The sequence below is a fragment of the Phaseolus vulgaris genome, chromosome 2 (genome assembly GCF_000499845.2).
Source record: "Phaseolus vulgaris cultivar G19833 chromosome 2, P. vulgaris v2.0, whole genome shotgun sequence".
Classification (NCBI taxonomy): domain Eukaryota; kingdom Viridiplantae; phylum Streptophyta; class Magnoliopsida; order Fabales; family Fabaceae; genus Phaseolus; species Phaseolus vulgaris.
In genome coordinates this window covers 44,137,293-44,163,751 of record NC_023758.2, presented here as the reverse complement: position 1 = coordinate 44,163,751, position 26,459 = coordinate 44,137,293, and the positions used below count along the sequence as shown (strand labels likewise).

The following is a 26,459-nucleotide window of genomic DNA, read 5'->3' as shown; positions in this document are numbered from 1 at the left end:
AAACTTCTTAAACTTTTTTTTTATATATTTGTGTGAGTGATTTGAAGAACTAAGTATTTAAGAGGTGAGGGAAGTTAATTGAATTTTATAATTGTTTGTAGTGAATTGCAAATCATGTGTTAGATACGGATACAAATACATGAACGAAGTGTAATGTTGATTTTTCTTAATGATGTATGATTTTGAAAAAAAATATACATAATAAACCCTTGAGTTTTGTATGGTTATTATGTGAATATGAAAGTTGAGATGTTCTAGTTATTTTTTTTAAGATTGATGTGTACGTGTGATTATATTATTCTGTATGATTTGTATAATCCTTGGGGTTATTGTGTAAAGAATGGTGTTCACAGTTTGACGTGTTTTGATTTTGATTTTGAATGTTGTTTGACTTAGTTTTAATTTAATACAAAAAAATGCTTTTGGATTTGGTTTGTATAGTTTTTATTACAGTAAAATTCTTAAAAATTAAAAAAAAATACAAACCATTTTTTAGAAAACAATTGTTAAACATTTTGCAGCGAAAAAAGTGTTAAATCGGGATATATGGTGTGAATTTCTTTATAATTGTTATTTTATTTATAATTTTCATTTTCTTTAAAATAATAACATTGGGCATCCAAAGTTTTACCCTGTAAAATACAAGAAAACAAGAAATCGTTTTGTTTAAGTGTATATGAGTTGCTAAGTTTCTGCAATTGTATTATAATCTTATAAACAATAATATGCAAGGAACAAATAATATAGCATTGCTAAAAGATTACATAGCTAAATTTGTATAATTGCACTAAGCCTCCTGAACCTTTTCCACATATGTGGGTCTTCTGAACTTTTTTCACACATGCGGGTCTAAAATACAAATAGAAATATGTTTTATCAAGTTTTGATTTTGATAATGATAAATGACGGTCAATTTACTCTTTGGCTGAAGAATATATGACAGTTGTACAACTGTAACAATAAATTTGTCACTTACTTTCTTTATAATTGCTTTATAATCTTTTATTTTTTATTTTTCCATGAGACAACTCCTTAATCAACTCAAGCAATAAAATTTTAAATTTGACAAGTTTTCTTTATTATTAATATTGTTTATTATAAAACCTTTTATACTCAACTAAATATTGTCCTAACTTAGATAATTTCATTATTAATATATGAGTAAGGACAACATTTTAATGAGTCAAAAAGTTTGACTTTCTATAAAAACAACTTATCAATTTTTATTGGTTGAGTTGGTTAAGAAAAAAATAAAAAATAAAAGGATTATAAAGCAATTATTAGGAAAGTAAGTGCCAAAGTAATCCTTATAGTCCTTTCTGCCACATATTCTTCAAACCAAAGAGCAAATTAAAGAGTTATTTATTATTATCAAAACCAATCACAAACTTGTGTTATTCTCTTAAAGATTTTCATTATATGAACGAAAAACTTTATATCTTACCTCCTACTTTGTAGATGAACGTGAATGAAAGTATACATGCAAGTCCAAAAAATGTTTTATGTTATAAGTTATGAATCCATAACCTCTATTACTTTCTGAGTCTCTATTTGAATTTGAAATGCATTTATATCTTTTGACCGTGTGAAATAAGGATATATATAAAAATGTATAAACTAAACGCATTAAATAAATAATAAATACATAAACATAAAAATGTTAAACTACAATAAAATATTGAAATTAATGAATAATTAAAAATATAAGCTTAATATTAAAAATTTAAAAGATAAATTTTAAATTACATTATATTAATAATTTGTTAATATTGCATAAATTTGTAAAAGAACAATTTATAAAAATATGAATTTAAAATTCAATCTAAATTTAAATATTTGGTATTTGAATTTGGATTTGTAAAAAGTCAAATTACTTTTATAAAAAATATGAATTTAAATTTAAAATTTATCTAAATATTTAGATTAGCATTGGATTATTGGATTTTTTTTATGAGGTTTAACGGTACCTTGTTTCTTCTATTAGCTATTGATCTTCATATGAAAGAAATAAATGTATATTCAAAGGGCAAAAAATAAAATAAAATCTTGAAAGAAAGAGATGACAAAAAAATCAAAAGTTGTTTAACTTTGTTTCTCGATGTACAAACCTTATTTGAATGCAAATCTTGCTTCCCCCAATCTTCTTGGCTTTGGAAGAACTAATTCGAACAAAGAAAAAAAAAACCATATTAATTGTTAGACATTGATCAATAAGGGATACCAATAAAAACCAGTGTTTTCTTCTCAATTTATATCAAAAAATATAAAATTTACAAGTTTAAAATTAAAATTAAAATTAATTTAAAAATTCCAGGCTTAGGGAATTGCGAAATTAATTTAAAAGACAGAAGAACTTATAAGATGTCAGGTAAAATTTCAAAAATGTTGTTTCCACATGAAAAGGAGATCTTAGAAAATGATATGGGTTTGGAAAAAGAATGCAGGTAATGATTGCAATAGTACTGCAATATTCATATCTTTTAATCAGATTGCATATACATAAACTTCATATTCAAATCAAAGAAAAACATGAAAATTTAAAATATGAAAAGGAAGAAGAAAACTTAGTTTGATTGGACGTAATCCGTTGAACTTCTCTTCTCTTTTGAATAGTTGAAGCCTGTTTTTATCATAATGCTTATAATAATTCTCATACACATATTTATAGTGCTCTTTGTATTCAGCTAATTCTAGTGGAACCAACTTTTGAAATTTAAATTTGGCGCAAAAAAATAATTATTCAACTTTAACTAACTTATTCTATTAAATTTAAATAAAGTTTGAGTTTGACTTATTCAAAACATTAAATTTTATTTTATTTGTTTGACTTATTAAAAACATTAAACTTTTTTATCAAAAAATAATTTATATATTTAAAAAATTAGTTTTTACATAAATACGATTTAAATCGCAATAATTTCCAGAAAGAACAACAAGAAAGCACTTGTAAAAACTGTTCCAAATACACAAAGATTCGCGCTCCTCTTAAACACTTCCACTGAATCACCAACGACTCACTCAATTTTCCAGTAATCACTCAAAATCACCAACGATTTGCGGAATCACCTAATAATTTTTTATCTTTACGGTTCCAATCTCCTCATCGTAATTTCTCAATACAGTTCTTCGTTTCAAGCAACAAGTTTAAAGATGAATTTTGCAGTGAGAAGAAAAAGAAAACAACAAACAGAACACAGAAAACGAATTTTCGGAATTGAAAACAAAAACGGAAGCAGGAACTTACATGAATCAATTCATACGAAATACTACAGTTCCTCGTTGGTTCGTGTTCGCTCAATCTCAAATTTTCCAGCAAATCGCTTCAAATTCATTTTCGATTTCAAAACCTAAACGCAAGGCACTGTTCCGGTAGTCTTCTCCGTTAATCGGTTTCGCCAGAAATCGCAACTCCTCGGTTAGCAATTCTTCCAACAACGTACTGTTTTCCGCGCACACGTTTTCAAAATCACTCCAAGAAGAATGAAGAACAGAAATCCAATTGATTCATATGTAAAAGAAATTCAAAACAGAATAACATTGCTCTTCACACCACCGGAATCACTATTCCACTACACATTTTAGGACTTTGCAAAAACAGGCCCAAATTACTGTCACACCACAAAATTGCTTTTTGAACTACAAAAAATTATATCTTTTTTTAATTATTTATTCATTAAAATTAATTAATTTTATTTATTTATGGAGGTTTTAAAAATCTAGAGTATTTTGTTGAAAACCTTTGTAATTTAATCAAGGTTAAAAAAAATCTTTGTAATGAAAAATAAAAAATACTACTCCAATTTTTTTTAATCATAATCAGTAATTAAAATAGAAACAAATTTAATAAAAAATTATAATAAAATAAATTATAACTCATAAAAATAATAATTATACCCAACAATATATTAATATAAATACAATAAAAAATTAAATAAAAACAGAACTTCAAATAATTTCTTAAAATATTAAACATATACTATAAAATTATAAAATAAATCAGATCTTATAATAATAATAATAATAATTAATAAATAAATAAATAAAAAATAAAAAAGAAGGAAAAAAAGTTAAAAACAACTTTTTTTTGTTTGACTTGGAAAAGGTAGTCTCCCTAATTTCTTAAGTAAGATTTTTTAAACATGTTTATGAAAATAAATTCTTTGTGGAGATATTTTTTAACTAAAATCTTTAAGAAAATTTTACATTAACATTAATAAAGATTTTTCTGAGATTGAGATTTACTTTTGATGATATAGACTACGTTACTTTAATTAACAACAGTCAAGATTACTTTTTCATTGTCATTCACCGAAGTTATATTTTTGTTGTTTTTATGTTACTTATCATCTAAATTTAGTCAAAAAAAAATTAAAAAAAAAAAACTTTAAGTTAGTGGTGTAATGTTATGAAAAAATAATATGTATATATATTAATCCTAAAATAACAAATATATGTCAACTTGAAAAAATTGGCTATGACAGAAAAGTAATTTGTTGATATAAAAAACCACAACTTATAAAAAAAAATTATGACTAATATGAGTGGGAAAATAATTTAAATAAAGTAGAAAAGAAAACCTCTATTACCTTGTATAGACTAAAAAATAATGTTACTAACATCGATAAAAAAATCCTAATTATAATTAACAAAAAGCAATTAATCTAACTTAAAATTTAATTAACATAAAAAATAGTTCATCTAACTTTGAGAAGAAAACTCTAATAAACTTATCAAGAATTAATCTTAAGTTACATTGAGTAAAAACAATGACTTTAATAAACATCTGTCTAACATTAATTAAAGTAATAACTAAATAATCTTATCTAAAAGAAATACAAAATATTTAAATTAATAAACATAATAAGGAACGGACAATTTTTTTCCTCAGTTATTAAAATTTATATTATAAAATTTAAAATATAACTTAATCTCATAAAACCATAAAACCGATTTATATTCAATTATATAAAATAAAATATTCTTATCTAATAGAATCTCAAATCACATATTATATCTCAAATCACATATTATTTACGATATTTACTTAAATAATACTGTTTATTATTCAGGATGAAAACTAACTTCTAAGCTTTCATTTTGACACATTATTATAAAAAAATAAGTTAGAATTTGAGAGTTTTTTTTATAATTTTATTTATCCACTTTGTAGATATTATTATTTTGTTTTTTCTAGTTTAAATTTATGAATTTTCTTATCGTTTTAATAAATGATATTTATAATATTCATTTTAAATTTCAATTTAAATTATTTTAGGAAACAATCTTTCTAATGCATTTAAATAAATACATAGTTACAATATTAACTTAAATAATTAATTTAAATCATAAATTAAATTTTTAATTTTTATTATCAAATAGTTTTATCATTATTAAAAAATTTAAAATTTTATTAATTTTAAATCACAATACAATATTTTAAAAAAATACTATGTACTACTTAAAAAATAAAAAAATAATTGTAATATGTTATTTTATTAGCAACGCAACCTAATTTAATATATCATTTAATATATTACATAATCAACTCAATAAATTTATTAAAGTTATTACAATATTTAATAAGTTTGTAAAAATTTAATTAATACATTATTTATTTCTCCTTTAGTAAAAATTTGCGATACTGAGAACATAATAGCTTCCCTCTCACTCCTTACTCCACGTACCACTTACTGTTTACTTTTTCACATCCTTCATCACTCCAAATTCATGCCTCATCACAACTTCGCATAATTTAGGGTCAATAGTAACGTTTCTGCAATAATAACATTATTGCACCTCTCTTATTAAACACAAAAATAAATGTACCTTAATTATGAAATTGATAATGACAAAAGTGGTCACTCCTTCATCCCTCAAACCAACAAACAAACCCGTGAACCGCTTCCAAATTCAGAGTCACGGGACAAAAACCACACCCAACATTCATACCACTGCCATCTTTCTAAAACAAAAAAACAAAATCTAAATTAATCATGGATTATCACATACACCTATAAATACCTTCCACCATCACTCATTCTCCCAACATTCCACCATGGATTATCTCTTCTTCCTCTCTCTCTTCCTCCTCCTAACCCTCTCCGCTGCCCACCGAAAAGCCCCGCCCGTCGCCGCCGTCAAATCCGTCACGCAGGAGATCCAACAAGCCTGCGCTGCCACGCGATTTCCGCAGCAATGTCAAACCTCTCTCTCCCAATACCCTAAACTCCCGCCCAACCCCTCCTCTCTCCAGTTCATCCAGGCCGCCGTCGCCATCTACTCCGAAAACCTCGCCACCGCGCAGTCCATGGTAAAGTCCCTCCTGGACAACGCCGGCGGCAGCCGCAACCTCACCATGGCCGCCTCCACCTGCGTGGAAGTATTGGACAACTCGAACCACCGCACTTCCCTCGCCAGCGACGCGCTGCCACAAGGCAAAATCAAGGACGCGCGCGCGTGGCTGGGCGCCGCGCTCGCGTACCAGTACGACTGCTGGAGCGGCCTCAAATATGCTAACGAGTCCGCGGCCGTCGGCAAAGCCATGGCGTTCATTGACTCCCTCGAATCTCTCTCCAGCAACGCCCTCAACATGGTCTTCTCCCTCGACGCCTTCGGAAACGATACCGCTTCGTGGAAGCCTCCCGTCACCGAGCGCGACGGCTTCTGGGGCACCATCGCCTCCGGCGATTCCGGCCCCGTGGGAGGTGTTCCGCCCAATTTGAAGCCCGACGTTACGGTCTGTAAGAACGGAGCTGACGGCTGTTATAAAACCATACAAGAGGCCGTTAACGCCGCGCCAGATAACGGCGACGGGAAGAAGAGGTTTGTCATACTCATAAAAGAGGGAGTTTACAAGGAGACAGTTAGGATTCCGTTAGCGAAGAGGAATGTGGTGTTCTTGGGTGACGGCATTGGCAAGACGGTAATAACCGGTGACGCTAACGTGGGGCTACAAGCCATGACAACTTACAACTCTGCCACCGTCGGTACGTTTCAATTATATATTTATGGGTAAATTCGTCATTTTCTTCCCCTCAGTAGCTCTTCCAGATAATAAAAAATCACATTTCTTCTCAAATGAGTAACACAGCATAATTTTCTACATTAACTTTACTGCTTAACATTAATTTGGTACTTAAATAATTAGAATGCAGAAATAGTATACCTGGATAAAATAGTTGCATAAAAATTAACTCCCTTTTTACATATTAAAATATTGCATATTAATATTTTTATTCTTTATAAATTGACACTATTTGTACTTTCAGGAATTAAAATGTCTATTTAACTTAATTTTGTAGAATAAATTGATTTAGTATCTTTTAAAATTTTCTATAATTATGTTTATACTTCTTATTTTGAGAATTGTACGAAAAATTTAAACTAATAGTTTTAAAACTTAAATCTTTAATGTAAAAAGAGTGAGACTGTAGTGTTTTAAAATTAAGAGGAGTTTTGTATAAGATTTGAATAATTAATTAATTTGATATAACTATGATGGCAGCTGTTCTTGGGGATGGATTCATGGCAAAGGATCTGACGATTGAGAACACGGCTGGTCCTGACGCACACCAAGCAGTGGCATTCAGATCAGACAGTGATCTTTCGGTGATTGAGAATTGCGAATTCTTGGGCAACCAAGACACTCTCTATGCTCACTCCCTGCGCCAATTCTACAAGTCGTGCCGCATTGAGGGCAACGTGGATTTCATCTTTGGAAACTCTGCTGCAGTTTTCCAAGACTGTCTCGTCCTGGTTCGTCCCAGGCAACTGCATCCAGAGAAGGGCGAGAACAATGCTATCACTGCACATGGGAGAACAGACCCTTCACAACCCACAGGCTTTGTTTTCCAGAACTGTGTGATTAATGGGACGGAGGAGTACCTGGCTTTGTATCACAGCAACCCTAAGGTGCACAAGAACTATTTGGGTAGGCCTTGGAAGGAGTATTCCAGAACGATTTTCGTTAATTCAGAGTTGGCGGTGATTTTGACACCCCAGGGTTGGATGCCATGGAGTGGTGACTTTGCCCTCAAGACCCTCTACTATGGGGAGTTTGGGAACAAGGGACCTGGTTCTGATTTGTCTCAGAGGGTGTCCTGGAGTAGCAAGATCCCTCAAGACCACATCCTAGCGTATTCAGTGCAGAATTTCATTCAAGGAAATGATTGGATTCCATCATCATCTTCCGCTACCCCTTCGTCGTAATTAATGGAGAGCACGTGAAATGCAGGACTTTTTATTCATCCCCTTGTAAATCACCAATTATCAATCGATACAATAATAATAATAATAGCTTTCCCGTTAGGAAGAAATTTTAAATCAACGAGTCCTGCTGGAAAACTACAAGTGGCAATACATCTCATCCCACTCACTTTACTGGGTTCAACCCTATATGGATGATTTAACGTGTTTGGTTATTAGTTCAAATCATGGAAAACAGCGTTAAACTTAATCATATATATTCAAAATCTTGCATCATCCATTTTATGCTTTAGATAATGGGAATTTTCTTTTTCCCTGAATCATTGCAAACGGGATTTCAACACAATACTCTGTTCTAAGTTTACATGTTCCACGAGTATATATGGGTTGGGTTGGGTTGGGAATACCCCCAATTCTTGATCGACAGTTTTACTATATGTTAGAAATTGAAAGAAAAAGGTATTTTAAGAAATTTTATGCGACAGATATTCCGGAAATTATTGTAAAATATCAAATTTATTTATTTATTTTAATTTTTAAACCATCAATGAAGCATGTACAAGTGGGTGCTTGACATGTTAAAGAAAGTTGTTCCTTGTACCACTTTCCGTCCAAAGAAAAGACGATATGGGCAGCACGATCTTGTAACAGAACCATTGATTTTTCAATTTCTAAAATTGTTATATGGACGAAACTTTTAAACCATCTTCCATTATACAAATGACATGAAATAAAGAGAAATATTTTGTTGTGTATAAATAAAGGAACTATTTGGCGGTGAGAAGGAAGTTAGAAATGGTGAGGTTTATTGAAAGAAGTTAATGGGGGTGTAGTACAAGTGTCAGCCATTGGCCGGGCAAAGGGGTCATTTAGTTGCTTATGCAACCATTCCTATTCATAAAGTATCCATGTTCACATAGAGTTGCACGTGAATCACAAAACAAACTATATTGCCTGCTCATTTTCACATAATTTAACTTTTAACCACGGACGCAACTATAGTCATGCGTGAGGATTTAAAAGAACGTTTGGTGTTGTTTGAATCGAGAGATATTAAAGTAAAATTGTGAAAATATTTTATTGAAATTTATAAATAATGGAATGATTAAGAGATTATTTTTAAAAGTGTAAAATATAATTTATAAATTTATTTTTGTCGTTAAAAAATATTTGAATGAAAAATTATGATATGTTTATTTGAGTCAATTAAATTTTTATAAATTATTTTTGAAACAGTTAAATAATTATTTTAAAAAAAATACGAATTACACATAAAAAAAATTAAAAATTGTGATAAAAATAATATTATTAAAGTATAAAAAAATATTTATTTGTTTTTTATTTATTGTAATTAAAATATTATTTTGGTACCGTATATTAATTGACAATAGGAAAAATAAATGTATTTGTCAGATCATAAATTTTTTTCATAAAATTATGTTGTTTCAATTAAAAATAAAATAAGCATATCCATAATTGTCAATATTTTTGGATGAAAAATTGAAAATTATTACCTAAAAATTATCCATAATTTTCATTTTTTTTAATTTTAATATAAAATAATTTTGTATTAAATTTAAATAATATTATTAAATATATTGTAATTTATGAAAATAATAATAATAATTATATATATTTTTATTTTATATAAATATATATGTTTTATTTATATTATAATTTATTTTGTTACTATCATTATTTATAATTATAAGTTATTGTTGATAGTATAATTAAATATTTTTATTTATATGTAATATTTAATATGAGAATCGATTTTCTATAAAAGTCAAAGAACATTAAAATTAATTTAAGGATAATTCTCCTTTAAATAACACAAAGGAAATTTATTTACTCACATGGGAGAATTGATTTTGACCCCTCTATAACTATCCAAAGAATTGATTTTCATCACCAACAAATTAACAAAATTGATTCTCATGAAAATTAATAAATCGATTTTCATGTTGTAAACATTGCATGAAAAATTGATTTTGTACTGTGCTAGTGCCATTATCTCGTAGTGTCGTGTCATGCATGTGTTAGGGTTAAGGGTATGCAAGTAAATTTCTCTTGTCCTATATTGAGAGAAAAAAAATGAGGTAGAATGTTCTTCATCTACACACTCACTATCCAAATAAATGAGTCACCCACTCGCCAATCCATCGCGCATGGAGTGTGTAAGTTGGAACAACATCCTAAAAGAATTCTATTCTTCTAAAAGGAATTTAAAACTAGTTATAGGATTACAATAATATCTTCAATATCCCTATCCCTAATAAGGGATCCTATGTTAAGTAAATAGTATTTATGTTATTTTTTTATGATGATTCACCTCATTATTAATAAATACATATTATATTTGTATTATATTTATGTTTACATTTATCGTATATATTTCATGTTACTAAAGCATTGGAGCGTCTATCTCATTCTAATGTGGTTGAAAGTGTTCAATGAATTCTTGTAAGTATATTAGTATCACATGCCAAAAATTACTAATTAACTTGAACATCAAGTGTCACCAACATGCTATAGGAGAATAGATTAGAGACACAATAATAAGTTTTTTTATATCATAATTATTTTATGTTTTTACTAGTTTGTTATCTCTTATGATATATCCTTATCAGTTATTTCGAAGATAATAACATTATTGAGGCTGATAGTTTTCATACTTATTTTAAGAATGACATAATCTTTATTTCTATATTCGCATATAAATACATAGACAATTGAATAAATTAGATCACATAGTTTGTAGATAGAATCAATCAATGAGATGATAGAAAATAATTATAATGCAGTATCTAAGTAGATCTTTATAAAGAAAGTACCCTAGAAGATAGATAACACGAAGGTTACATTTATAGATTAAAAATCTAATCACTTGTAATACATAGATGCGTGATAATTTGTAGTTATCTAACAATGGTTTTATACGCAGTGACCAACAACACAGTCCACATTTTCATTGACTTGAGCACTGCAGAATAGCACCACTATTCTTGTTGACATGAAGAACTGATAGTGTTGGCAGTAGTCACATGTTGCGGAAAGTTCTTCAAAAATATTCCAAATCAAAACTGAATGCTTCACAGTTCACATCAGAGTTTGTTCACCATTCATCATTTTATTTTCCAAAAGGTATAATTCTTGGAAGTTTTTGAGACTGGACAAAACTTTATATTTTCGTAAATTTGTCTCATTACTTTAGGCTATGTAATAAATAAATGAAAGGTTGGGCATAGTGCAATCTTCACCTAAATTTGCATTGCTGCACTAATGCTATTTTTGGGATTTGATTAGGCACTGTAATAATCCATTAGCAACTTGTTTCTGGAGTCTTTGAAATTGGTGCCACACATAGGAATCAGTGGTTTGTCCACTACCTGCACTACCTGCTTTAGGATGAATAAGCAATATAGGGCTATCCACTTTGTATACAAATGCTCTTATTCCTCACAGATCAATATAATAATGACCAGGTTTGTTGGTTCCATGTGTACTTGGAATATTGTGGCTCATAATCACCCATTGAACTAGTTTGTCAGAGAGTGGTTCTGCTAAGAGAATATAGTTGAATAATATGTGTGTTAGTTCAACCATTATTCATCTGTCCCCAACCATTATGTGTTGAATTTAAAACCTCAACCACACAACTGTACTAATCACTATTATTTTTTATTTTTTTCTTAGAAACACTATAACAAAATCATGAAATAAAAATCAATTTTTAGATATTAAAATAATTAATTATAATATTAACAAAATTAAAAACCATTTTAAAAACTAAAAAAAAATAATTTTTAAATTAATTTCTATTATTATTAAATAGTTTTTAAATTGGTATCTAATTAACAACTAAAATATTTTACTACCAAATTTAGAAACTAAATAATTGGTAGTTAAAACTTTTATTGCAGAGCTCTACGAAAAATTTATTTTTAAAGCATGAAAAAAATACTCTTCTTTTTCTTTTATTTTCCCAAATGTCCAAAGCTTTCTACTGTTTAAAATAAATCTTCTTCAATAATTATTCACTGCTATTTTTATAAAATATTTTAACAATTAATATAATTAATTTCAATATAATAGAATTATTGAAGTTTTCTACAATAATATTATTAAAATAAATATCACTTCATTGCAAAATTCATGAAAGTTCTTCATGAAAAATTATTATTAACATTTGTAATATTATATCTTTTTATATATATATATATATTGCATGTTTTTGGATTATTTTAAAGACAAAAAACTATAATATTTCGATAAAATTACACAGATTGAATAAATTTCAGATTTTTAATTGGCCTCCGAGAGTTTTTCACTTGGTTCGAGAGTTTTTCACTTGGTTCGAGAGTTTTTTACTTGGTTCCGTCCCTGGTGTTTCCCATATATTTACAATACCCAAAAGTGATTTTTCACTTGCTTTTGAAATTGAATTGATGAGATTTGTCATAATACTTGATCAGACTGTAGAGTAGACTCAGTACACACACCAAAAAAGAGTGTAGAATAGACCATATTCATTCAAAACTGAAGCAGGACAATTTTCTCCCTTGATGCCATTTTTCTGCACCAAGAAAATTATTAACATTTGCAAGAAAGGTAGAAAGCTCAATTCACATGTCTCAGATCAGAAAGGGATGTTGTGGCAATGGCAGGTGGTGTTGGAGTATAATAAGACTCATCATCAGTCCAATTGGTTTCACCCCAATGCTTCAACATGTTTTTCCATGAACACAACTTATCCATGCCTTTCTTCAACCTCTTATGTTTAACTTTGATTCGCCAATGCCCATCTGAGTAGTTTGCAATTTCACCTTGCCTACGATCGCATTCCAACTGGGCCTTCTGCTTTGACTTCAACATGCAAAACTGTTCCAAAAGCTTAGGCATTGCATCATGCACCTTCCACCACCTTTCATGAGCAACATCACTTGCGAACTCGTGAAAGATATAAGCATTCCAGTTACAATCGCAGTCCCAAAAGCACAACCACGGCTTCATTCCTTGATAGTGAAGGACATATAGAATTGGAGGGTCAGCACCAAATAACAAAGTCTTAATTTTCTTCTTTTCTTCCTCATCTCCAACCCAAAAATGCTTCAAAAAGTTTATGTGTCTTGGTATTCGGTGCCACCATGTAAATATTTCATTTAAGTATCCCTGGTCCCCTCCGTTGTAGGAGTCAAACTCATTAATATGATCCATTAGGAGCTTGAATGTGCAATTTGATGGCTCAACCACCATGATATATACCCGAGTTAAAAAGTGTGCCATCATTTCCTGTTGCAGTGATTTCTAGCATCCCAAATAGGAAATCTATATTTCTTAGAATGATCAAATCTGCACCAATGAATATTATCTTGTCGTAATTGTAAGCTGCCACAAACGGAACTTGCTGTAGTTCCATTCATTGTAAGCATCTTTTTCAGCCTTTGGGTTTCTGATCCTTTGCATTGTCCTAATTTTCCACCCTGCTGCTTCTAAACCACTTCTTGTCGTAATAACAGAGAAGGGTAATGATTAGTCATTTTGAGTGGTTAAGAATAAAAATATCCATGTAAATAACGTTTTGGAGGCCGTTTTTTCCTGTAACCCTGAAAGACTAAATTATTTTTTAAAAATCCTAAAATACATATTTATTTTTTTGCATTCTGGATTATGGAATCCGAAAAAAATTTGGATTGACACTTTCGGTAAAATTTCGGATCCATCAATCCGTAATTCAAAATATGTATTTTACATTTAAAAATTCATCATTCAAAAAATGCATTCTGGATCCACCAATCTGTAACAGAAATATGCATTCTGGATTCACATAATCCATAATTAAAAAACAAACATTCCGGATCCACCAATCCGTAACAGAATTAGGCTTTCGGATTCAGCAATCCAGAAATCAATAATTTATGCAAAATTTGCTTCTGAAACACCCCTCATCTAGAAAAAAAAAATATTCAGTTCCAGATTGATGAATCCGTAGCACACTCCCAGATTCCGATTTTTGGTAACCTTGGTGTCCTTTTTCAAATAAAAGATCAAGGTCAGTTTCGGAATTTAGAAAATTGTGGGGTGCAGGAAGAAAAATGATCTTGCTGGACTCATTAATTTTATCTTGACGTTATCTTGTGAGGCCCACTCCAATGGTCCAAGTTGGGTAAAAATTATACTTTGCTCTAATTTTTTTGACATAATCCCTGCAACCATTCAATTAGACCTGTTATATTTATACACTATTTTTAACCTATGGAAGAAGTAAAAGTCAGAGGCCGATTGTAATGTGTGCAGTTTATTAAAGAATATTTAGAGTCATTATATATAAGTAAATATGTTGATTAAAATAATAAAAATCACATGGTACTATCAAATATGTAAAAAATAAAATCAATTTTTCGCCGCTTGTTTAAGTTGCTTGGATGTTATCTGTAGCTAACTTTTCTCTAATTAGCACATTAGAACCACACGCAGGTTTTGGTGTCAGCGTCTGCATTTAGTATATTAAGCACGAAATAGATATTAGACCTTATGAAAATGAAAAATGGACCTAAAAAGTGATTTTCGCTTGGAACTTTTCAAACTAATGGAGGGAACACCCCTGTTAAGAGCTTATTACCAATGAAAAGTTGAGAACGTAAAGCAGAAAGTGTAACAAGAAGGAACTCACATGGATGCTGGAAAACGGTTTTAAGGCCACGTGGGGAAGTAGCCATTCTTCTATCTTTTCACTTTTCAGCTACAGCAACATTTGGACGAGTAACCAATATGAACTGATTATGATTATAGCCCAAGATAATATAATATAAAAATAGAAATATAGTTCAAACAACTATTAGGTCTGTATAATGGAATTGTGGACAAAAATAAATAAGAACTTGGAAACTATCTTTACATGATTTCATAAACCGATCAAACATAAAACATCTGTGTCTAATGCAGCGTGTAAATTTTCACGTCCTCTTCAACCTCAAAACCACAATCCTCTAAGAGATTTTATATGCAGAGAAAAAGTTTATAATATTGTAAAAATGAGAGAGAGATGGAGGTTGAGATATCTGGAAAAAGTATAGTAATTTAGAGGCTTGTGGAGAACAAAGATAAAGAGACGGAATGGACGCATTATGACATAGTTGGGAAGTTTGAGTCAATGTAGACATTCTGACAGAGTAACGTCTCTGAGAATTTTTCTCATTTCCTTCTGCTTCTTTTACTTTTGGATAGAGTCACCAACTTTGCTTTTATCTTTCAATATATTTTTCTGAATCCTAGTTTTTCTTCTATTTTTAGCCCTTTTAATTATGTTTATGTAATTATCCAATTATAGATCGATTAACATTACTACGAGGAAGACGTGATGTGTTACACATTACGTACAGTTCAAATTTTGCACTTTTAGTCGTTTAGGAAGTCAATTAACAATCAATTAGTTAAGCAAGGTATCTACGGTATCAGCACGGCTTAATTTTAAGATCTTTTAAGCTAATCACTAAACTTTGATCAAATAAATAGTACTTTTTGCATTTTATTAGGTGCCAACTATGATCAACAGGCTTGTGTTTTCTCAATCATTTATTTAAAAGTGTTGAGAATAAAACGTACTGTGTAGATATTAAGTTAACCGTTAATGAAACAAGTTTTCTTTTGAAGAGAGTTAAGGTCCCAATCCATATGTTTGATGTCAAATAGGGTATATTCTTAACTATTCCCTGAAACGTTATCAGACATATAATTGTCTCTCTTCATTACAATTTTCACTTTATGTTGAACTAAAGTGCGCTAGCATTTGAAGAAATTAGTGGCTGACAGTATCCAACACCTAAAATTATCTTCCAAAGATATCCTTTTATACTATTTCACTAACCAAATCACAGGTTTATTACTATCAAACATCAATAAAAATGTGAAAACAAACATCAATAAAAATGTGAAAAATACAGTAAGAAGGTTAATAAAAGGAATCATAAACTTTTATTTTCTACCTTGGAGCTTTACTCTTAAGGCATACAGGTAGCCTGAAAGAGAAAACACAGTGCGAAGAAATTACCATGTATGCATGCATATAGTGGTACAAGGGCAATTGTAGGTAAGAAGATGAAAAGAAATAAAATGTCTTTATTATTTTGTGTGTATTTCATGTATAAAAAATATATAGTAGTGTATGAGAGTTTTTCTCCCAAATTATAATATAATTAGATAGAAATTCAGATTCTATTATTATTAAATTAATAATATATAATTAGATATAATAATATTATCTATAATAATTATTATTTTCTTAATACTTTCCTCAAATTAATTTTATATATATATATATATATATTATCTTAGCGGTTATTCTTATAATAAGATAAGCGAAAGAAATGATTAGATGGCATTTAATGATTGAAAAAGGTGATGATATAAATATAAAAAATGATGAGATGGTGAAGAAAGTATATTTAATGAACTCAATAATTGACATAGAAATGGACAAGAATTGAAAGGGTTGTGTAGATTATAAACGTAGCGAATGTGGTGCGATGTATTATGTGAGATTTAGCACTTGAATACGTGTGTAGAAATGAAACGATGAAAGTGGAAGAAGTGCATCGTAGTAAGCAAAAAAAGATGATTGGATTAAAAATGAAAAGCGAAAGGGACATGTCTATTTGTCGTATACGTCACCTAGTTTCCCATGGTTTTGCTGCCACATGTTTTTCCCATTGCCACTGGTTTCATTGACATGGTTACACCTTATTCAATGTTCCATTCATTTTTTTATCTCTTCCTCCCTTCCAAAACCTACCCTCTCATCCATAACCTAATCATCTCTATCTCCTTCCGTCTAGTCACTTTTTTTGGATAGTATTTATATACGGTTTTCAATGTTCCTCAATATGATAGTACTCATCTCTCTCTCTCTCTCTCTCTTCCATTTTGTGGGTGATAAAATCTCAAAAATATATGCAGTGAAAGACACCCATCTTTGCAGATTCTGAGCAATAAAAACAAACTAGGTTAGAGGATGGCTAGATTCCACGTTTTATTTCTTCTATATACTTTAATGCTACCTTGTTTTCTTACATGAACACACGTAATTCCTAGGATCAGAAAGCTACAACAACTATTGACAACTAACTAATGGAGGCTAATGTCACAAATTTGCTGTCTCTATGTACTCATAATTGCCACCACTCGGATTTCTGTACTCGTACTCTCTCAAGTTTCTTATGGATTTAAAGAGGAAGAGTCGTTCAAATATTAGTTAGTTTATGATAGACACAACTAAAGATTAAATTTAATATTGATTTTATTTAAAATATTTACACATTGCAATGTTGAAGATTCACATAATAATTTAAAGTCTATCCTAACAATAGTTTATTGGTCTTATCAGATTATACATTATTGAACCGTTATCGAATCATTTATAATATGGTATCTTACACACAAATTATCATTCAAATTATCATTCGGCGTGAAAGGTGTGTGTTAGAGGTTCCAAAAGACTTATAATCTAAGAATTAATTGATTGTGTACCTACATATATACTCATTTAAAAAAAAAGTGATAAACTCCAACAAGATTAAAATAGTCTTTTTTTTATTAATAATAAAATATTACAGTGGTTATTTAGCATTTTAAAGGAAAGTGTGAAGTGAGAGTGACTAATTAGGGAAACAAACAAAAAACGCAGCAGGAAAAAACTGACAAAGAAATATTTAACCACATCTTTTACTTTTTTTTCACTTAAATATAAAAAGAAATAAAATATAAAATTGATATTTTTCCAAGTTTCTTCTCTTCATAATAAATGTGCAACTTTGTTATTATAACTTTTAATTTATTTATTCATTATTATTTAAAATGACAATTTTTTTATTTTTGGGTTTCGTTATCTTCAAACAAATATAAATGTAATTTATACTTTATTTTGTTTTTATTTCTTTTTCTTTTGTTTTCAGCTTCTTTCAGTTTTAACAGATTATCAATAATGTATAATTGATTTATTAGGACTCCTAATATAGACTATAGACATGTAGATTATGAATATACATAAAATCATGCATAATCAATTAGGTATATTCTTACTATGCTATTTAAAAAAACTATATAATCGAATTAGGTAAACATTTACACTATACTATTTAAAAAATTATATAATCGATTATACTTGAAAGATAATTAGTTATATAGGTGCATTACATGAAAAGCAAGTGGGACAAACGAGACAATTTAAATAAAATCATAATTCAAATTGAATTTGTCTCATTTCTAAAGTCTTACCCAAAGAAGCTTAATATGTGGATCCATCATACCTCTCATTTCTTAACATTTTTATTAATACAAATCGATTTCATCAACTCTCCTGCATTGCCTCCAACAATCCATGTATGAAACAATGTAGCTTAAAGAATTAAACCAAAAATTGTTATGCAAATTATTCATATTTCGTCACCAAGTTGATCTTATTGAATTTAGTTACAAAGACAAATTAAAAACGTCAATATAATATTTTGAGTTCCAAGTAAAAGCATTTTCAATTTAATTATCTCGTGGAGTACTTTCGTGTCGATTTCTGAGTGATGTATATGCGAATTAAATTACTTTTATATAAACATTTCGTTTTTTTTACACAAAAGTAAACATTCCATATATAAGAATAGAAATAGAAAATATATTAAAAGTTCCAAAGTTAAAAAAAAAGTGTGGTGTGGAACAAGGGGCAGAAAGAAGGAATCATATCTTTCCTTTCCAACATTATCCACATCCATGGTATAAACATTCCACGTTTTACATTTAAAACACGAAAATATATAACCTTTGTCTCTCAACATTTCCAAGTTCAAGTGGAAATTACCCCTAGATTGCCTTAGAAACAAATTCAAGGATATTCTTAAATCAGAAAAATGTGATTCTTAGAAAAATGTTATTCTCATCTAAAGGCACATGGTTCACATACATAGCTTGAAAACCTTTGAAGCAGAAAAAAAAAATGAAACAGATAAGGATATTCCTTTATTCAACAACAGGATCCTCCAGTGGATTACAGGCACTGCTTGCTCACAAAATAAGAACTAAACTCCAAAACTAACGTAAGCAGTGGTTATTTGTTTCTTTTCTGTGCTGAGTGTGCTTATTTTATGGCAATACAAAAATACTTGTGATGTTGATCACAGAGTTCAGCAGAAAGAAGTCCAAAATCGAGACCAAAATTGAGTAGTTCTGAGGATAAAGAGACTCGCCTAGCTAGCAACAATAGTTTAGACTCATGTTAGATAATTGATTTGACAAACTAGATCCACCACCCAAATCTCTTTTCTTGGGCTTCAGTAATGGAGGTACCCACTCACCAATAATATCAGTATGTTCATCATCACCAATGACATCACCGTTTGATCCCACATAAGTTTCTCTTCCACCACCTGCATGGTTAGCCTCTTTTCGACTCACGGAGAGCCACTTGGCTTGCATGTATGAAGCGGTTCTCCATGGAGGCACGTGAAGACCCTTCTCTCTTAGGCACTGTTTAGCAGCAGAACACAGCAAGGAAATTATGTTGCACAGCTTCTTCTCAGTCCCAACAAAAATGTCAGGAACTGAATCTGTCAATTCTTTATAGTGTTGTGTAGGCCTCGCAACTTCAAATTGGGACCTGAAATCTATATCTACAATCACCCTCAAAGGTTTACCATAATCCTCATCCTCTGGTATCACCTCAATATACTCGTATTCACCTGTTCATGTTTGCACAAACACAAAAAAAAAGGATAAATTTCACTTCATAGTCCATAGTGCCTTGTGTCCCCACATTAATTTTGACATCCAAGGACAGATTTCAAATTTTAACATAAGAACTACCAAAAGGGTACATCATGTCTGCCTTAAATTTTTACACCTATCTCCTTAGCACAGTAAACCAAATAATCCAAATATGTAGCAATTGAAGTCCAAATTTGGATATTTCATTTGGGTACACAGATTTAACTAGAAGTGGTGAAAAGGCAGATAAAGAAAGACCCACCAGCAGGACAACCCAAAGAGGTGGCCCAAGACGTGTGGCATATAGAGGCATTAAGGCCATCCATTTTCATCCTCATAGCAAGCCATCTACTGAGACTAGTTCTTTTCTCTGCAACCTTTCTACCTCTCATATGCTTCAGTACACACTTCAACACCTTAGCCTCAGCTGCTGCATCACCCTCACTCCTTAGAACATCCTGAAACCATAAACAACATAGAGAAAACAGATAAGAGACAACCTTAAAACCAAGACAAAGATGGAGAAAAAACCGGAGACATAGAACAGTACCTACCTGCAGAATAAAATATTGGGTTGTGTGGCTTAAGGTGTGGCAATTTGAGGAAGTGGAAGTTGTGGAGGATGTTGATTCGGATTCTATAAAATCTTGCACCATTTGTACCAACTCGTCTTCCTCTAAACTTGCCATCTCCGTTTTGTGAAAGTCAAAAGAGAAGTGGAAATAAGTGTGAGGTTTGGATTTATTATATATAACATGGAATGGCGGTGGAAACAGCACCTCTGTGGTGACAGATCATAGATGAGGTTCAGTGCTGATAAGCTTAATATATATTAAATCAAGGAATAATTTTTTTTATAAATAAAATAGGTTAAAAATGTTGCTGAGGTATACTGTCGGAATATCCTTATCTTAATTCTTTGTTTTAGTAATCATGAAAATGACACAACTATGTATTTTCAATGTATTCTAGAATTATCTCTCTCAAGACTTTCCTTTTTCTTAATCACGCGAATTCGCTATCCGAAAATCATTCTACTCAGTGAAAACAATGAATTTAATTAAGAACAAAATTTTATTAAACTATTTTTTATTGGTGATACTTTGAACATTAGAACTAGATTATTAAATATTTTTTTAAAAAAATCTTAGTTCACGCGACTTCAACCATTCTATATGTTTTAAGATTACTTCAAACATTCCAACTAACATAATATAATTAATATATAATTATTATTTGTTCTGGTTAGGGAGATGAGAATTGTTGAAATCTTTGTCTTCTTCCTTTTCTCGGGCAGGTTACTAGGGTGTTGCTGGGATCCTTCTTGCCTTTGTATTTCTCCTTCAGCTCTCAGTCTCGGGTGAACGCCAAAATGGGGAAGTTACCTGCAGAAGGCACTCTGACGGTCAAGTCAGTAAAGCGGGTGATCGACACTCGGGTAGGTGCACAGTAATAAATGACGTACTTTTCTCCTTGAAAATCGCCCTATTTATATTATTTTAATGAACTTACCTTATTGGGTCTGAATTAGTGGAATGGATCACACTTATGACTGTATTACTTAATCCTTAATGATATATTAGCTTCACTGACCTTGATTTGAGCATTAATCGGTTGTGGTGGTTTCCCTTGTATCGGCCAAGTTTCCCTTGTATCGACCAGATTTTCCTGGTCTCGGTCAGGGTGACCGAATCTCAATCTCACCCATACTAGTACATTATTATTATTATTATTATTATTAATATTTATAATAATAATAAAAATAAGTGACATTTAACTAATAAATATTTGTTTGAGTAATATTTCTCATTCTAGTTTTCATTCTGTTCTCACAAACTTAAAATATGGTACGGCCAAGATAGCAGTATAATGATATTTTTTTATATAAGTGATTTAGTTTCTTTGATTTGAATGACATTTTTTCATATAAATGATTTAATTTTTTAGTTTTGATTGTTTAAATTAAGTTCTTGTACCTTTTATAAAATAGTAAATTTTAGTTTGATATTTTATTTGTTGTTAAATTTATAATAGATGATTAATATTTTATTTAAATAAAAGTTTACTCGTATAATATATCAGAAATGATATGACCCTGATATGTTGAATTAATGTTGGAAAATAGAATTTAAAAATTGATAAAAATAGGTGTTTAATTTAAATTTTGAACCGAGCAATCAAACACAAAACTACCTTAACACTAATTAACTTGATTTATATATTCAAAATATAGTATATATAATTAAATGTGTACAGAACTAAAATATGTGCAAAATATAAAATTGTAAAAAATATTTATTGTTTCGTTTGAATTGATTTTAAATCAGAGTTTTGCGATTTAAATTGAACATATTTTTATGATTTTTATTCTGCTTCTTCTATTCAAGCATGATATTAAATAATACATCCATTTCCTAAACATATAAATGTTTCAAGACCAACTCAAAGTAAAATTTAGCCAAATATTTCAAATTTAAGGAAGGTGCCCCACTTTTATTAATGGACTTATCAAAATTAATCTTCCACCTATAGTTTTTCTCTTGTGAATTCTTAATCACGATTTTTTTTTCTTAGCTTTTATTATATCTTACTACTCAACTGGGCCGTTCAACTCTTCTATTTCATCTGCGCAATCCCTCTCTTCATATGGGCCTGCCTAAAACTAATTTGTACCAACACTGTAGGGCTTTTATTTCCTGCACCCCATTTATGAACCTGCACCCTCATAATTGGGTGAAATGACGCCGCTTCTGCACCATCACCACTGCAAAAGAAGAAGAAGAAGAAAAGAAAGGTTTATTTCAAAATTCTTGTTCTAAAAGATTTATTATAGAATGTATTTCATACGTTTCAAAATCTTTAACTTGTTCCAGAAATCCTAACATGTTCTATAATGTATTTAATGAATTTCGAAAAGTGTAAAATAGTCATTTTGGAAATTATAAGGGTTCAGGTTTAAAAATGAGGGATGCAGGAAGTAAAATCCATCTTGTATCTTATTTAGCACCATGTTTTTTATTTAGAATCCAGCCCAATTCTCTCGCATTTCACCTATTGTATATTTCTAAGTCAAGTTCTTTGCTTTATCTTATGAGTTCGTTCTGAAGCTTTCTTGAGAAATGATTGCATAATCTTTACCAACTAGTCTTTCACTCAAAGTGTTAGTACACTCAAGTTTGATTTTACTCTTGTTTCAGGTAACATTAATTATCATGTGACACAGCATCGACATAAGAGAAGAATGTTGGAGATCTCATGTCAACTAAAGATTAAAACCCTTTATAGTATATTAGTTAGTGCAAACCTCATCTTAGAAACTGGTTTTATAAGGTTGAGTTAGATTTAAAGTTCACTTAGTACTTTTATGTATCATGTATGTATGGTGTGCTGTGATTTGATTTATGTATATATGTAAACACTTTATATTTTTTACTTTATTTACTTTAATTTAAACACTCTAACCTTCTTAAGACTTTCCTTTCAAATTTCAAATCATCTTAACTTAATTTTTTCAATTTTTCTTTCTAATCCAAACAAAACATTAGAATGTGATCCATCAAACATGTAAATTATGGCCATGTTGGACAAAATGACATTTGGTAGAGATCTGATCAGTGGCAGAGCAAATTATTAGACATAAAAATGGATTTTGAATCACCACACACATCAAGAACAAAACTTAAGAATGTGATTTTGTTTAGTTGATACGATAATGTTACCTAGCAAAAATTGGTGTCAAACAACAACCAGTTTTATACAAATGAGGCGTGTCATAAGCCAGAACAGACAAGTTAATAAGAATTTAATTATTGAGGAAATATTTCATTGTCAACACTAGAAGAACACGTGTTTTGACCTATAAACATTTATTGGTCAATAAATGCTCATCTATTTCCTTGATCTCAAAAACAAAATTAAAATGATTTATTTGGTTCAAACAACAAACTCCAAAGTCTCTCTTTTGGCATTCCTTTCTAATAAATTAACAATTATTACAAACTTGCTAATTTGAGATCCAACAAAACAACAACAACGCCCTCTTTTTAATAACAATCTTCTTTTCCTCTCAATCAACAACCTCTGCCATGAACCTGCCGGAATTTCCCTCCGGCAGTGGCGCCGCAGCATCTTCCCCGCCGGGGAAGAAAGAGCTCCAGCTCCAAGGGACGCGTCCACCGCCGCTCAGAGTTAGCAAAGACTCCCACACCATCCACAAGACCCGTAAGCCGCCGCTGCCCCCCACCGCGCACCTACCAGCGCCGCCACCGGAGAACCGAAAGCCGGTGATAATCTACACCGTGTCTCCCAAAGTCCACCACGTCCCCGTCAACGACTTCATGAACGTCGTCCAGCGCCTCACCGGACCATCCTCCGGCGACGTTTCGCCGGCAGCGAGGCTAGCCGCAATCGAGAGGACAAGTCCATCGGAAAGGGAGAAGGATCACGGAGGAGAGGAGGATGTGGCGTTGATGATAGAAGGAGTGGAAGTGGGTCAGTTCCCCGGAATATTGTCGCCGGCAACGTTGCCTCCGATATCGCCAGGGTTTTTCTCCGAGTCACAGACAACGTCGTTTTGGCACGACCTGAGCCCATTCTGGTCAACTAACAGCTTCGTCTCAAGTCCGTCGGGGCTGTTTTCCGCCGCCGCGTTTTCTCCGCTGTCGTCGCCCGACATCTTTAATCTATTCGACTAATTTTAATTTTCATTACCACTTTCCCTTTTTTTTTTTGGTGTGGTGATTATTGATTAGGTTTGGAAAGGGGAAATGGTGGAAAATTCAACTATGGTTTGTAGTGCGTAGATATTGTTTGTGGTTCCAAAGGGAAGAATAAAATTACAACATCACGACTCTTCAATTCTAAGTTTCAAACTATGGTCATTCAGTGATCCACTACTCTGTGCTGCACTACACATTATGCTCACTTCATTTGTTTCCATGGATTGCCCTTTATTTTCTTTCATCTATTTCTTTAGTTTAAATTTGGTCCCAAGAAGCTGCACTATAGATTTTTCAACTTCTTCTTTGTGACCAGGAAAGTTCTTCTTTGTGACCAGGAATGTTCTTCTTTGTGACCAAGAAAGAAAGATTGATGTTTAATATAATTTCTTTTGACATTCTGCCTCACTAGAAGAAGAATAAGAGAGAAGAGTGACTGCACGTATAATTTAGAGAAAAAAATTTCATTTATAAGGAGTAGAAACTTTACCTTCATGATCACATTTCCCACAATCAGAAAGGATAACTATATTGTTACCACTAGTGATATTGAAAAAGGTTTGAATGAAAAAAGAAAAGTCTCAAATATGTTCTAGATGAAATTATTTTTTTAAGAATAATATTTATATATGTAAATAAATAAGTCACACAATATCCATAAAACAGTCAACAAAATAAATGATTGGAATTTGTATGATAATGGATACAAGATTATTCTATTTTTAATCTTTTAAAATCTCAATTAAACATCACTGGATTTTTATTATCCCTAAAAAAATTCCAGTAGTCTCGATTAAATATCATTATATCTTTTTTTTAATGTTTAATGTTTTTCATTGAGTACCACGAGACTTTTTTGACAACAAAAATCTCTAAAAATCCCAATTAAATATACCTCTTTAGTCTTTATAATTTATTTATTTTTAATCCTTGAAAGTTTAGACAACATACACAATAATATATTAAGAAAATATACCTATACGGACTAAAAAAAATCAAAGTAACATTTATAAGAACTAAAATAAATAATTTTTAAGAACAAAGGATAAAGTTTCTGAAATTAATTAAATTATATAATTTTGCTGTATTTAAACGAGTTTCTTTAAGAGCAGGGTTGTAAGAAAATGTTTTGGGTCACAGTGATAAGAAAACCTTGCCAAAATAACTCCCGAATTCAAGTTGTGACTATTGATGTCAGTATAATAATCAAACACGTTAAAGGCCCTCCAAATCTATATTTGTTTCGTATCAATTTCAATTTTAACGAAGAACACACTTAAATTTAGTAGTTTGAAATAAATAATGACATGTGAACACACGCATAAAAGACTCTCACTATGCAGTACTTGTGATTCAACATAAACCTGCACTTCATGTTCACATTGTTATGCCCTTAGGAAGAATAGTTAATTGAGATGGGTAGTTCCAAGCTATAAGAAAACATCAAAATGCAATTCCCAGAATCAGAGAATGATAAGTTGGAAATGAAAACTATCATGTGCAAAGATGTGCAACCTAAGGCAACGAAAATTTCAAACATGAATATGCTATTTACTTTTCATTTCTTCTTTTTTCTATTTTTTTCTGATTTTGTTTCCAAAACAATGGTTTTCAGCTGCTTTGGATGAAAATGGAATGAGGGTGATAAAAATCAGTACCATCCCAATTCCAAATCCTCTGAATCACATTTCAGAAAGGAGGATAGCAAAAGTTTACGTTTGTTTCGAACCAATGATGAATTTCTTACTTTTTGACAATAAGGGGTAGGGTGACAGAAAAACACCGAAT

General features: G+C 30.7%; 4 protein-coding genes and 1 long non-coding RNA gene across 5 annotated transcripts; 2 read left to right on the top strand and 3 right to left on the bottom strand.

Annotated features, from left to right (window-relative positions):
* Nucleotides 1-1,999: 1,999 nt before the first annotated feature.
* LOC137809802 (uncharacterized) lies at nt 2,000-3,482 on the bottom strand. Its single transcript, XR_011080814.1, has 2 exons — nt 3,245-3,482; nt 2,000-2,159 (listed from the first exon to the last, which is right to left on the bottom strand). It is a non-coding gene; the product is annotated as an uncharacterized lncRNA (long non-coding RNA).
* Nucleotides 3,483-5,875: 2,393 nt separating this feature from the next.
* Nucleotides 5,876-8,322, top strand: LOC137812471 (probable pectinesterase/pectinesterase inhibitor 51). The gene is made up of 2 exons (XM_068614453.1): nt 5,876-6,986; nt 7,505-8,322. The coding sequence occupies exons 1-2, from the start codon at nt 6,056-6,058 to the stop codon at nt 8,206-8,208; spliced, it is 1,635 nt and encodes a 544-aa protein (XP_068470554.1). The 5' UTR covers nt 5,876-6,055; the 3' UTR covers nt 8,209-8,322.
* A 4,283-nt stretch (nt 8,323-12,605) lies between these two features.
* LOC137809524 (UDP-glucuronate:xylan alpha-glucuronosyltransferase 1) lies at nt 12,606-13,734 on the bottom strand (the record flags this gene model as incomplete). Its single annotated transcript, XM_068610632.1, is given in 3 exon segments — nt 12,606-13,467; nt 13,469-13,587; nt 13,590-13,734. Coding segments are annotated over 3 exon segments (906 nt in total), but the record flags the coding sequence as incomplete, so codon positions are not given.
* A 5,453-nt stretch (nt 13,735-19,187) lies between these two features.
* LOC137812470 (uncharacterized) lies at nt 19,188-20,792 on the bottom strand. Its single transcript, XM_068614452.1, has 3 exons — nt 20,508-20,792; nt 20,216-20,411; nt 19,188-19,928 (listed from the first exon to the last, which is right to left on the bottom strand). Exons 1-3 carry the CDS (start codon nt 20,640-20,642, stop codon nt 19,441-19,443), a joined length of 819 nt encoding a protein of 272 aa, XP_068470553.1. The 5' UTR covers nt 20,643-20,792; the 3' UTR covers nt 19,188-19,440.
* Nucleotides 20,793-23,782: 2,990 nt separating this feature from the next.
* On the top strand, nt 23,783-24,824 carry LOC137812469 (protein MKS1). Its single transcript, XM_068614451.1, has one exon. The coding sequence runs from the start codon at nt 24,039-24,041 to the stop codon at nt 24,645-24,647; it is 609 nt and encodes a 202-aa protein (XP_068470552.1). The 5' UTR covers nt 23,783-24,038; the 3' UTR covers nt 24,648-24,824.
* Nucleotides 24,825-26,459: the final 1,635 nt, after the last annotated feature.

Bases quoted from the DNA above. Each gene is read 5' to 3' on its own strand.
- LOC137812470 (XM_068614452.1), bottom strand. From the start codon at position 20,642: ATGGCAAGTTTAGAGGAAGACGAGTTGGTACAAATGGTGCAAGATTTT. The intron at 20,412-20,507 runs GTAGGTACTGTT...TTATGGTTTCAG, and splicing joins CCCAATATTTTATTCTGCAG to GATGTTCTAAGGAGTGAGGG. The intron at 19,929-20,215 runs GTGGGTCTTTCT...AAACATGAACAG, and splicing joins CTCTTTGGGTTGTCCTGCTG to GTGAATACGAGTATATTGAG.
- LOC137812471 (XM_068614453.1), top strand. From the start codon at position 6,056: ATGGATTATCTCTTCTTCCTCTCTCTCTTCCTCCTCCTAACCCTCTCC. The intron at 6,987-7,504 runs GTACGTTTCAAT...CTATGATGGCAG, and splicing joins TTACAACTCTGCCACCGTCG to CTGTTCTTGGGGATGGATTC.
- LOC137812469 (XM_068614451.1), top strand. From the start codon at position 24,039: ATGAACCTGCCGGAATTTCCCTCCGGCAGTGGCGCCGCAGCATCTTCC.